This window comes from Apteryx mantelli, chromosome 14, assembly GCF_036417845.1.
Source record: "Apteryx mantelli isolate bAptMan1 chromosome 14, bAptMan1.hap1, whole genome shotgun sequence".
In the NCBI taxonomy this organism is placed as follows: Eukaryota; Metazoa; Chordata; class Aves; order Apterygiformes; family Apterygidae; genus Apteryx; species Apteryx mantelli.
The window spans coordinates 18,308,318-18,321,761 of NC_089991.1; the positions used below are offsets into that span (position 1 = coordinate 18,308,318).

At 39.4% G+C, this 13,444-nt stretch overlaps 1 protein-coding gene across 4 annotated transcripts in view; it reads right to left on the reverse strand.

The window, feature by feature from the left end:
- The window catches only part of SLIT3 (slit guidance ligand 3), a 517,687-nt gene that overhangs the window by 102,895 nt on the left and 401,348 nt on the right, over positions 1-13,444 (reverse strand). For all 4 annotated transcript variants that reach the window (XM_067304842.1, XM_067304843.1, XM_067304841.1 and 1 more), the window contains 2 exons: positions 7,871-8,014; positions 4,504-4,647 (listed from right to left, as the gene is read on the reverse strand). In XM_067304842.1, the coding sequence (XP_067160943.1) occupies positions 4,504-4,647; positions 7,871-8,014 (288 nt within the window). The remainder of the gene's footprint in view (positions 1-4,503; positions 4,648-7,870; positions 8,015-13,444) is intronic.

Below are 13,444 nucleotides of genomic sequence, written 5' to 3' on the forward strand. Positions count from 1 at the left end.
CGGAAAAAAAATGTTAGTGGAGTCCTGTACCTAAATGCCTATACATAACTTGTGTCTAAGATTTTTTTATGACTGAGCTTCCAATGAAGGAAAGAGGCTGATGTTCCTGGTGAAAAGGAGACTGATTATCTTATATATAAAGCCAGAGAGAATCAATAGCCTCAGTCTTGGGTTGCCTCGTGGAAGAAAAATGAGCTGTTAGAGCCCTGTGTCTGGAAAATGAGGTATCTGAACCAACATTTGTGGAATTCTCACAGCATATGCGAATACGTCTGAGGGTTATCTTCTCTCTGCGAGAGAAAAAGAGATGATAATGAAATTCCTCTACAGGGCTACATATTTTAAAGACGAAAAAGTTTAAGGTCCTAAAAAAGCAGGTTCTGCTCACACACACTTCAAGTGCAGGTGTAGTAGCCGAAGACCTTAGAAGTCTTCAACTGCAAGATACTTTTACAAACCTAAACCCATAGTCAAAAATCACATTAGACTTTCAGCCAAGCAATTCCTTCAGAAAGCAACAGCACTGAAGACGAAAACATCTGGTGCAGCTGAGATGTGGCAGTAAGAAAACAAAGCCAAACCAATTCCTAAATTACATAGGTTCTAGGCCAGTATCGCATACCCACAATATGATTTACAGCTGCTCGCCGCATTGCAAAAAAGCACACCTCAATCACTGCAATAGCCTCGAGCTTCGGGTGTGTAATTACATGGGGGTCTAGCACAAACCATCGAACATTATGTAGAGGGACAATGGGAGGGGAGAAAACTCAGCATAATGTTTAATAATAGAAATAACTCAACCTAGTCCTGTTGCCTAGGATTCAATAGCAAGGCTAATTCAGTGTGTAAAGGTCAGAAAATGGATGGGGTACTGAGGGGCTTTCACAGAACGTGCAAACAAGCACTGAAAGCATCACTCCAAGTCTGGTTATATTCCTGCTGAATTGTTTTCCATTTCCTTTAATCCATAATGGGACCACATGCAGGATGCCTTGTATATTTTCCATACTGACATACTTTGGCGTAGGCAGAGGGTTTAAATGAAGTGCTTAAACCTGCAAAGCTAAGTGAACTGATGCTTCAAAGGCCATTTGTTCCACTGATGGAAGAGAGTGAGATCATATTCACAGAACAACTTCCACGACCCAAAGCGCCAACTGGATGCAAACACCAGGTGTATATAATCAGGCTTCTGAATAACCCACAGCTCCGAATGCAACATTTTGCACATCTAGAGCACCTTCTCAGGACACATCAAAAACCTTCAAAAACATTCATGTGTTCAAACTCTAAAATGCTCCCATCAAAATAGTAATTCTACCCATTCTACAGAGGTCACTTGGACTTAATGTGCTACTGCACATTAGCTGAGCAGCAGGAACTATCCACAAACCCTCATTCACTTCTTGGCAAACACAGGCTAACATACAACCTAAAATTTACTAAATTCTTGGAGTAAAACTTGGATTATGCTTCTCTTGAGAAGTTAACAAAAAGTAAATTCCTACACACAAAATGAAGAAACAGAGAAGCAAATCCATCGTTTTGAAACAAAAATAACTCTGGGAATAAAGGACAAATTTATCTTCTCACACATTACACACATCCCCTTGCCACTTCAGCACCATCTAAATTCTTTCCTTTTCCCAGTTGCTTTGAGCCGCTTAATTTTTTAAATTCTAATTAAAATTAAAAAATAATTTTAAATTAAAATTTAGATTAAATTTAAAAACAAAATTTAAAATTTTTGCTTTTACACAGTATGAAGCTGACACATATGCCAACATACATGCTGTCTCCATGGCAGATTTTGATGCAACTCTTGGAAAAAAAATGTAAAGTCAAGGATCTCTAACACATCACATTCGGCAAGAGCTTCCCTAATTCACACATCAAGCAACTGAAAGTTTGGAGAGGCCAATGAGTTGCAAAAGCTTTATCTTTGAATGTGGCTATTCAAACAGAGTTCTTAAATCACAAACAGTAATGCTGGGCAGTCAAAATACTATAAAAATTAGTCATTAGTAATCAGACTTTCTACACCTAAAATAACGATTCAACCACTCACACAGAAACAGAGTAATCAAGCTTTTAGCAAAGACATCTTATTAACATTAACTTTTTAAGTATTTCATCATGGATATAGGCATATTTTTAAAATCAAGGGTGAACAGAAGTCTTGAGGAAAGAAAAACGCCTATCCAATTACAAGTATCTCTGTTAAAATTTGCAAAGAAGCCACAGAATATTAAATATTTAAATGAATTCTGGTGACCTGTTAGAAAAACATACTGAAACACATCTGGATATTGTTGAAATTAGGCAGGAAATATATCCTAGAATTTAAGTTAAGTTTATGCTAGAATCGTTGCATGTTTAATTCATGGCAAACCAGTTCTGTTTGCAAACACGCCCACCTGACTGTGTAAGGACTGAAAGACATTACTGAACAATGTGTATGCAGAAGTGCAAGTACACTTGAAACTAGTATGCCAAATATCCAATTTAACTAGTAACAAATAATAAAAAATAGCTATTTTTTTGCAATACTTTACAAAATAGATGTTTCTCCCCCAACTGAACTCCATTATAGTCTTGGCACTATTTTCAGAGCTGTCCATGTTTTGATAATATCAACGAGGCTGACTCTCAAAGAGCAGTAACAAAGGGAGCAATATTTTCTAAAGTTCTGTAAATATGCCAAAATAAAAATGGAAAGAAATGTTAAACTTTGTATAAATATGTGGCTCATATTAATAGATACAAAAATGATTTATTACACAAAGCTGACAAACTCACCAAGTGTGGGTTGAACAGGAAAAGTGGTCATACTACACATCTTCAGTAGTGTTGTTATTTGATATAACCACCTACAATGGAGTTCTGTGAGGAAATTAACGCTTCTGCATTTTGCATTTATATCTGAAATAACATTTTGGCCTTGAATCAAGGTCTAAAGAAGTCAACAGCGCTCTTTCTCCTGACTTTATTGGATGCTGGATCAAACACAGTGAAAAAGCATCAAAGAACAACCTTTCTCATCAAGGCACAGCTAGGAACCTGCCGTGACCAACACGATTATAACGGTCAGTGCCAGAGCAATGCAGCCTAATTATCAGCAGTTTTAACTGCTGCTGGTAGAAACTGTAATTTCCTTTATCTGCAGCTGAATGATAAACAAAGAAGAAAACTGTCTGTCTACTAAGAAAACATGACAAAGACATTTCAGTGCAAACAGGATAGGGAATTTATAGACTAATTCAGAGTCACAGCTATGGAGGGTCCCATGGAAGGAAACACAGAGTCCATGGTGCAAGAAGCAGGCAGGCAGACCCGTGGGCATGGCTTGCAACACAGTGAGGACTAGCTTTTGGCCAGTACTATTTGACCAATATGGTCAATACTATTGGTCAATAAAAATATCTGGTTGTGTTTGTCTCTTTGTCCACCAGCTTCAAGAAGCTTTTGGGCTAGGAAAAAGAAATGGTAGAAGAGTCTGGGTTCTTTATGCTGCATTGAGCTCATGTCAGAATGAGAACTTATTTGCTGCTGAAAAGTTATTAACAAAATACTGAAAGTGTGAGCAATGAAACAGCTGAGACTCGGCACTTCCGTCTTCCCCAAAGCCTTTAAAAATGGATACCACGAGTAAAACATGATGGAATCTACTTTCAAAACCAGAAATGCGATAGCACCAGAAGTTTGTTTTGGTTGGACAATTAGGGTGTGTTTTCAGGGCAGTGTGAATGGAATTAAGCAGACAGCTTCCATTAACAGCTCCATCAGGCTTCCCTTTCACAGCTGGAAACAAAGATCAGACTTTCGCTTCATATTTATCAGTCTGTACTTCATTAAAATGGACACACAACAAAAAGAATGAAAAAAATATTCGAAAAGCAAGGGAAATACTTCAGAGATGTGTTGAGAAATAGAAGAGAATTAGCAGAAAAGCTTAGGTAGGGATCTTCAAATTCATGTTCAGTATGACTGGACTGCCTTGTCCTCTTTTTTTTTTTTTCTTTGAAAAATCTAAGCACCGGCTAGTAAACCTTATAGATTTTTCCTGATATTTAAATAATTTAACTGAATTCCAAGAAAGTTTTCTTCCAAAACTAGACTCTAACTGAAACTAAGGCAGCTTCGGAGAGCTAAAGTGTATGATCTGCTATGCACTTGTGAACCTGCAGAGGTTGTTTTATGTGTGCTGCGCAGGGCACTAGGCTAAGACAGGATAAACAGCAGTTGTCTTGCCTGAGGCGGGCAACATCCAAGCTTTTTCAGCCATTCCATTCAAATGTTTTTCTGAATCACACCTTGAATCCTTCAAACCCGCAGTTTCAGTAGGATGGTTTTTTTCTTTCTCTAAATGAGCTGAATTTAGGTTTTCCACATATGAATAATTAAATATTTTGATTTTGAACCTCAAACAATGTTTTCTTCAAAGGAGAGCATGGAATAATGGTATCGTGACACATTTGAACTGTAAGAAAGATAACTTACATCGTAGACAAAGAGACTAGTGTGCTGAAGGCTCCAGGGGTGATGGTGCTGATGTGGTTGTCATACAGGGAAAGCAGCCTCACTGAGCTCAGGCCCGCAAAGGTGTCGTTGTTTATACAGCTGATAGAGTTGCTCCTCAGCATCCTGCAAGGAATGAAACAGGCAATCAGAAACTTTCAGGAGGGGGGTATAATTTCAAGAGAGGAGGTGCTGACTGCTCCTTCTAGGGCATCAATAGGTGCCAGGCAAGCACCGGACTTTGTACTGATTGCTGAAGTACTTACACACAACTAAAGGAAGGCTAGACTCATGTAAACATTGAGTGAATTCATGAAGTCATGAATTTAAAACACATTTGCTCCACACAACGTCAGAGGCTGATGGGAATGCCACATCTGAAATTAGTACGTAAGCAAAATTATGACTAGTGACAAACTTGCAGTAAACACCCAAGTGCTTTAACTTACTAAATATCTGAGAGCAACCTAAGCTGTATTTCAGAAACCATTTGATAGGGACTGCCAGAAATGTGTCACCATAACAGTACTAACTGCATTACTTCTCTTCCTATCATGTATGTTTTCTTCAATCCACACTGCAACAGCATGGAAGAAAACAGCATCCCCAGCAGAAGTCAAGGAATAGCTTAGGAAGATTTCCAGACCAAAAGCAGGCTCTGAAATGTCATTAAAATCATTAATTGACATGAGAGAAAGCAGTAACCATCCTCTAAAACGCTCTTTGCTCACTGCTTGTACCAGATGGATCAGTGCTATGTTTTGGAAGAGACGTGTCTCCCAGTTGTTATGGCAACAATGTACTCGACAATAAAGCCTAATTAATCTGAAAGGCTATAGTATCGTGTTTCTCTTCATAGCAAAAAAGACTCAAGAACCTTTTGTTACACTTCATGCCAATCAACACCTGGGTCTGTGAACATCACTACACAGTTGTGATATTCCTACTTAGGGGAAATATTATTCAGTAATTAAAGCCTATCACCAGAAATGCACAAAATATCTACAGCTCTTGCTGCTGTTGCCGTGAATTGATCCTCTAAACTGAGGAGGGTTAATTCCTTTGTATCAGATTCACGCAGCGAACAGTGAATTCAGACTCCTCTAGAAGTCTGGATTTAAATCTCATGTTGGTACCAGCCAGCTGGGCATTTAGATACTGCATCAATAGACACTTAAAAAAGACCAAAGAGAGATTAGATGCAGCCGGGAGGAAATTCACTTTGTAATCCCAGACACTTGTTGTTAAAGACCCGGACATAATGCCGTCTTTTACATTAACGTTCTCTAAATACAGTTATCACGGCCACTACTGTCTCTAGGGTTTTGGTGTCATAACTGTGGTGGAATCAGGTCAGAAAAGAATCGCAGGGCACAGGCATAAACCTTACACACAAGGTACGAAGCTGGTGGAAAGCCAGGTCTAGACCACAAGCTCTGCAGGGAAGAAGGTAGTAAGCAAGTGAGGTAAGGCCCTTATCAGCTTAGGTCACTTTCGGAAATTCACAGACAGAAGCAGTAGGAAACATTTTCTCAATTCCATACGTGAAGCATTAGCCAGTAGTTCTGCAAGATGGGAAGACTGGATGCCAACCCACCTTTCACAGTGATTTATTACATTTTAGGAAACATACAGTCTTTTAAAAATTAGACCGTGATACTATCAATGTGGCCTCTTCGTAAAAGGCCAGAATTTTTATGCTCAAAGTTGATTAATGGATAGAAATGTATGTCCCTCAAGCCAAAAACCTGTGGATTTATACCACGGTACACCATGCACTGCGTGCCCTTCCTGAAGGAAAGCTTATACTTATGAATCCTCATTTCATGCTGCGTATATTTAGACTGCTTTATCAGCTAGGGGGAAATGTAGGTCAGGTCAGCAGGATAGCTTGAATGTTAAGTATCTTTTTATTAAAAAATGCTGAATTTTGTTTAGGAGCACTGCCACAGGCTGCTTTATGGCATGAAAATTAATTTAGTATCTACGGACAGTATTTTAAATTCCCTTAGTACAATGCATGCATTAAATCAAAGAACAGATGGCTGTAACTACAGAAAAATTATGTTAAAGGAACAGCAAAAGAAAAGTTCCCTATTTGTCATTACAGGCCAAAGTCCTCCAGGTGAAGGTTGGATTTCATTTCATACCTGAGTAAGGAGTGAAGGAAATGTGCTATGATACTTTGCAACATAAGAAGCATTTGCTGCTAACGAATAAATTGCAGATTTTAAATTGCCTTTGGCATCCTAGAGCCCATTTACTGAGAGCAGCCACATAATCAAGTTCTTTCTTTCTACAGCAGGGAGACTGTGCAAGAGCAGACATTTTTCAGGTACAGATCATACAGATCATCTGGCACGAGTCTTTGCGTCACCCGAAGCCCAGTCCCTGCTTGCTCCTCAGGCTGGGGAGAGGGCTGGATTAGATGCCACCCTGAAATCCTGCCTGGCCTTATTTTTCCATGCATCTGTGATACTTTGTCCCAATATAATTTTTAAAAGGAAAATAATTTCTTAAAAGAAAAACAAATAGTTCTTATCAGTTTACATATGAGAGTTAGTTTTCAAAAGCAAATTACAAAGCTGGGCTAAGTGCAAACAAAATACCAACCTGATTTCTTATGCTTTTGTGCTCAATGTCTCCTACACACTCTCTCCAATCCCAGCCACAGTAATACTGCCTCCAAGCATAATTTTATGGTACTCTCTATGGCCAAGAAAGAGCATGCTGTGGCTAGTCCAAAACCAGGCACATGCTAACTGGCTGCTACATCTGTGCAGCCTGAGTGGCCTTCTGCCACCAGGGACTGCAACCGCTTGCTTATGCCTGCCTTAAAGTGGCTTAGCTATACCTGCCTTTTGGTGGCAGCAGTGCCTTGAGTCTTTCTTTTCCCCTAACTGCCAATTTCATATCACTTGCAGGATCTTAAAAATCTTGTAGGGTCCTATCCTCCTCCACGGTTTGGTTTAAGCAGGCCAATAATTTCAATTTGCAGGGGAAAGGGGAGTATGGGGTTGGACTACTAGACAGGCATGCACCTTCCTACATGCCCTTTCTTCCATAGGAAATAATAAAATAATAAAATATTAAATGATTAAAACTATCTAAATTTGGCACATGACAGGTTCACCATCAAGTTGTTCCTGCAACTCTTGGAAATCTCTTTTTTCACAGAAATAGCGATAAATCTCAAATCTGCCCAGCACTATAAATACATGGAAGACTTCATGACAGTGACACAAGACCCTGCCTTAGGGCCTAAAACCAGGAATTTTAGCAGGCACTGCTGACCTTGAGCACTCCAGCTCAAGCTAGAGAACAGAGAAAGGCAAGTCTTTGCACTTACAATGTCTTCAGCCCTGTGAGGCCTCTAAACATCCGTCCATGCACCGATTCCAGTTGATTCTCTGTCAAAATCAGTTCCTGCACTCCTGAAGCCCCATCAAATGTGCCTTCTCTGATCTCCTTGATCTTATTGTTGCTCAGGTTTCTGGAAAGAGAAACCAGTCATAATAAGAAAGGGATTATTGTTTTACTCCAAACATACATCATCGCAGTGGATGGAGACAGTAAGGAAGGACATCCGTCTTCAAGTGATCATCTAGGGAGATGGGCATTCAGCAAGGAGAGCACACAGAGGCTCAAATGTAAACCTACTGAACTTCCAAACACTTCCCCTTCACGCCTCACAAACACACTTACATCACATATATCTGGAATATTCAAATTAGTGGAATTGCAGCCTCTTACACCTGACCTCATTGTAGCTCACAAGGGCCTCAGGGCTACCAGCAGTGGAGTTTTACAACATCTGATCCATAGCAGGAAGCTATGGACCCTCCTGGCAACTGGGTGCTCATTTGGCCAGACACTGATATATGGACCGTGTTTATTTAGTGTACCAGCACCTTTATTGTTTTAAAATTCAACACCAGAGTAACATACAAAACTGTGTGGCATAGATCTGATACAAATTATAATATGTGCACTCACAAACTCCCAGACACTTAAATTTAACTCCACCATTCAAAATGAAATGAGTATCACTTAATTCTCAACCACAACTACAGCAACACACAGCTTTATTCTCTAAATATTTACTCTGCAAACTCAGTCTCAAGATATTTGCTTATAGATCAGCATTGCAGAACTTCAATCTAGAAAGTCAAATGAAGTTCTGAGGAAATGCAAAATGAATCTTCTTCTGAATATTTCATATTTGTGAAAAATCCAGGGAACAGAAAACTTCTGAATGACAAAATGTATAAAAATAAATGACTTTCAATTATTTAAAACATATACAGCAGACCTAAAGCACTTTAAAACCTTTGGTCTTAGTCCTTCAAGCATCCACAATGATGCCCTGTACAGTTTATAATGAATAATCCTATTTGCTTAGGCTTATGACAGGAAACACTATTTTTGTTTTACTGTCTACATTAAAAAAGAGAAAGTAAAAGATATTCTTCTGCTCCAAAGAGGACACCAAATTCCAACACTATTACTCATACTGAATGACACCTTATTCCAGAAATGATCCCACTACACACACACAGCATGAGTAATAGTTTCAAAATCCAATTCCAGGTGATATAAACCAAATGACAAAGTATCAGATTAGCGCCTAGGCTACCCTGCTCAGAAGAGCAGGCAATTTTGTTGGGATACAAGTTGACAGAAGACATGGCAACAGGACAACTTGGCCTCAGATATAATTACTGGGGGTCTTGCTCTTTGCAGAAATCATCACTTAATAAAATAAAAAAAAATTTTGGAGGTATGTTTCATGTGGGAAACTTGAGCAGGCAGGTTTATGTCTGCTGAGAAACTGTCAGATACCGGCTATACGGCATGTGACCCATCACCTCTTGCTCATTCTGTGATCAGAAGGAATAGGAGCATGCCAGCAATCAGCCAAAAATGAAATAAAAGCGTATATAAATACTTACATCCAGGTTTTGCTTTCCAGAAGTTCTGTGCATTTTGCTAACACTCACATGTAGAGTTTATGTTCAGTGTCAAAGCAAGCCCAGCAAGGATATTCTGACATATGCATTTAATTTGGTGGCTCAACTATTGCCTACTGGAAATGTTTATAGCTTAGCATCCCTTTTGAATCTTGGCATAAATAATTACTCCAATGTACTCCAATTACTCCAGTGATTCCTTTCCTGGCAAAGATCATCCTGTGATGCATCTTTGCACAAAAATAAATGAATAAATAGGCAAATGTTTGTGGTAGGAAGGGAAAGCGAGTTACTATAATACACAAAGACTTTGATCTTTGATTCACAGCTTGTAAACTGACCTATACTTGCAGTTAAGAACTTTTGTTAGTTAGTTTTTACTATCTAAAAGATATTTAGTCACATATATTAAGAAATGGGTGCAATCTTAATGGATGATGAGATACTCAAGATGGAAAAAGTGAACAGTGGGGAGGAAGGCTGGCCATAAATTGCAAAGGAATTGGCTCCTATTATATAGTCCAACCAGTCTGAATTTTCACTGTGGCCCAAGAACTTCTGTAGACAGGCAACTTCATTCATTTCACTCAGCAATGCCTGATCATTTCAACAACACAACATTATCCAGAAATATGCTAGTAGTTTCACAAGAACTCAATTACATATACTCCTCCCATGAAAAAGATCTGAAAATCTGGTATTAAATGCTATGGTGAAAACAAAATTGTAAGATGGAGAAAAGACAAGCTTTATGATAATAAACAGGTAAAGGAGACACTGCTCTGCAATCCCAGTAGGCTCATCATAAAGTAGACGTTCTGTCAACCTGGATTTCTTTATTTGTCTTCCTGAATTAAAGTGTTTCTTATCAGAATACAAAAAAAATTGGTAGATGACAGCAGTTATTCACTCCAAAAATCTATCCTCTCTAAGGTCTGATCTACTAGAAGAACAGACATGAGAAATTACATACTTTTCAGTCTAGATTTACTAGCAAAAATAGTCAATTGCTGATAAAAACCTTGAAAAATAAAACCAGTGAAACTTCTGCCTTCTCTGCAACTCAGAAAGCCGTAGCCCATCTTCCCAACACTAAAGTAATCTTTCATATGTGACCATGGCACTTGACAAAGAAAATAATGTTTTCCTATCAGAAGAAACTTCCGATAGCCTTTACAGCAAACTCCCATTATATAAAAGCCCCATATCCCCTAGCAATGCTGAGCTTCTGTCAGGAATTGTACTGGAGATAAAGGAAGACATTGGAAAAGAAAATGAGTCTTGAGTATGTCTTAAGATACCGATGTCCTCTGGCAGGACCCAAATGGGAACCTACAGTCAACCTGGTCACTGAAGAAGGCTTTTGTTTCCTTAAGGACTCCCTGATTTACCCTGGTGATAAAGATTAATCCTATTTCCAGACTAATATTTTGGGCAAGAGGTCAAAAGAAATCATCTGGAAAGCCCTGGGTTTGCTTTTTGTGGGGCTCTCAACAGGAAATGAGCAGATCTAGGAAGCTATCAAGGTGACGTTGTTTGCACAGCCCCCTTTTCAGTCAGATTTATTTACTTTACGGCTAAAATTTATAATAATATTATTTCTGTTGATTTTATAACTTCAACACAGCTATGAAAGACCAAGTTGGATTCTATTCAGACTTAATAAAAGCATTCATCCTGTGTTAACTGCCAGGTCAATTTTAACATTTTCTCTTGCTATTCATCGCTGTGTTATGGACACACCTTCCACACTAGCACAACCACCAAAGCACAGCCCAACACTGAAGACTTGGGCTCAGCTTACATTTTGTAGTTTTTGCATTTTAACGGCATGTTATGAGTGGGCTTTTCCCTAGAATATGCCAGTCTGTTGGTGGTTTGTTTGGAGTTTCTGATTATATTTTTAGGAGGAAAAACACAACGCGATTGCAATCTTCTGGAGGAAAACTGTTTGCTGAGAAAGTTTCACAGCTTCTCCCAACAGTCTGGCTGCCTTGGAAGGTACAGCCCTTCCCAAAACTTTACTGAGAAATCCTTTTTTTCCCCCGCCACAAAATAAAGTCTGTTACTGTATAACAAGTGACAGATGACTGCAACTTCAATTGCTATGGCAAAATTTATGCATAGGAGAAAGAATAGCAGGTAATAGCTATCTCCAAGGACAGAAATTACTTATACTTCCTCAAGAAACTTGAGATTCTGTTTTTAAATGACTTCTAGTCTGCAAACTTTATCATGATTCAATTTCATTTTGCATGTAAAGTGTGCTAAATCCTAGGCTGACACACCATACAATAAGATTCAGCCTAGGAGGAATATTTACAGATGAATTAAACCCCAAACGGTAACTGTGTATTAGAGGTTGGAATTGGCAGTACTAGCTATTGCCAGGGCATTTCCATCATAAGACAGGACACTTCCCACTATAAGACTTTATTTTGTGTTCATCTTTTAACACTGGCAAGATTTAGCAGAATGAACTGTCAGATGTCCTTTTCAGGTAGAAATTTTTTAGTGTTTTTTTTTTTTAATAAAAGAAGGAAGTTCTCCCATTTCAGGAAATAAAGCTGCTCAAAATATTATTTTCCTCATATCTTAAAAGTCTAGTCACCTTTCCTTGAAAAGCCCCAAGCGCTCCAATATATTACGATTTCAAAATTTTGAATTTATGACATTCATGCTGGTGTTTTACTCCAAGGATACATCTTTCCTGTGAAAATCTGTTAAGATTTGGCTGAATGATAATTCTTCAATAAATAGCATAATAGAGATTTAAGATTCCTGCCACAATTCGAGCAGATTGCAATACATATTTTACAGAAAATTTGCATTTTAGCAGCTAATTCTCCAAAGACTTTTTTCCCCTTAGGGATTCTTCTAGCTCAAGACAATGCAGGACACACAGCGACTAACTATGGAAAGGCTGGGATTGGCACACTTCTCTACCCAAATATTCACCCTAGCACTCCACGGCAGTATGCAGAAGTAACCTGCTTGGCTGGGTGGAGCGGGGGCCCTGGACAGACCTGCAGGGACTACCGAAAACAGCTCCAGGCAGCGAGCTGGGGAGGCCGAGCCCGGGGCCAGGAGGGGAACCTGGCGTGGCCAGAATGCGAAGGCGAGAACGGTTCCCCGTTGTTGCGAAAGGCAGAGGACGGCGGGACCGGACACTGGCCTCACGCGGAGGCCCAGCACGGGGAGGAGAGAGGTGGCACTGAATTGGGGGACCAGGAATCTAGCAAGGGATTGGGACAAGAGTCCAGCTGAAAATTACTCTGTGAGTATACAACTAAAGACTACTCGAACACATACGCACTGGAGAACCACATGTCATGTCAATGCCACGACACTGAGCACTTCCCTTTGGAATTTTACTGAAAAACCCGAGAAACTGTGCTATGAAACCATGCATATCCAGACATGGGTAACTGCCCGAGCTCGAGAGACAGAAGAACAAACACTGGCATAAATCTGGAACATGAGCAAAATGCGGATCCTCCTCAGGTCCAGTGCTTTGGACCACCTCAGAGTATGCTGTGTAAATTATGAACCAAAGCTACATTTAAGCATAATATAAGCCGAGGAGGCACCAAGATGAAACACCACTCATGAGGAACAAAGGGCTAATGACTCTCTCAAATTATTTTGGAGCTTTCCTAGCTGCAGTGGAAGTGAGGGACTCTTAAAGTACTTTCTTTGCAAATTTCCTTGACGCATTTGCCAATGAGCCTTAAATTGAGGTGAAGGATAATGAGCAGGCAAATTCAAATATCCATCCTTTCCTCCTTTCCACTCAGGCTAACCATAAAAAGGCAATTAACTTGGCTACCTCAACACTGTTCATTTCAGAAAAACAGCAATTGCAGAGATCATGAAAAAAGCCTTGTATCAGTATCTCTTGTCGAAGGCGATTTTCGCCAATGGCCTGCCAGCGCAACACTCTGAGCTCTTTC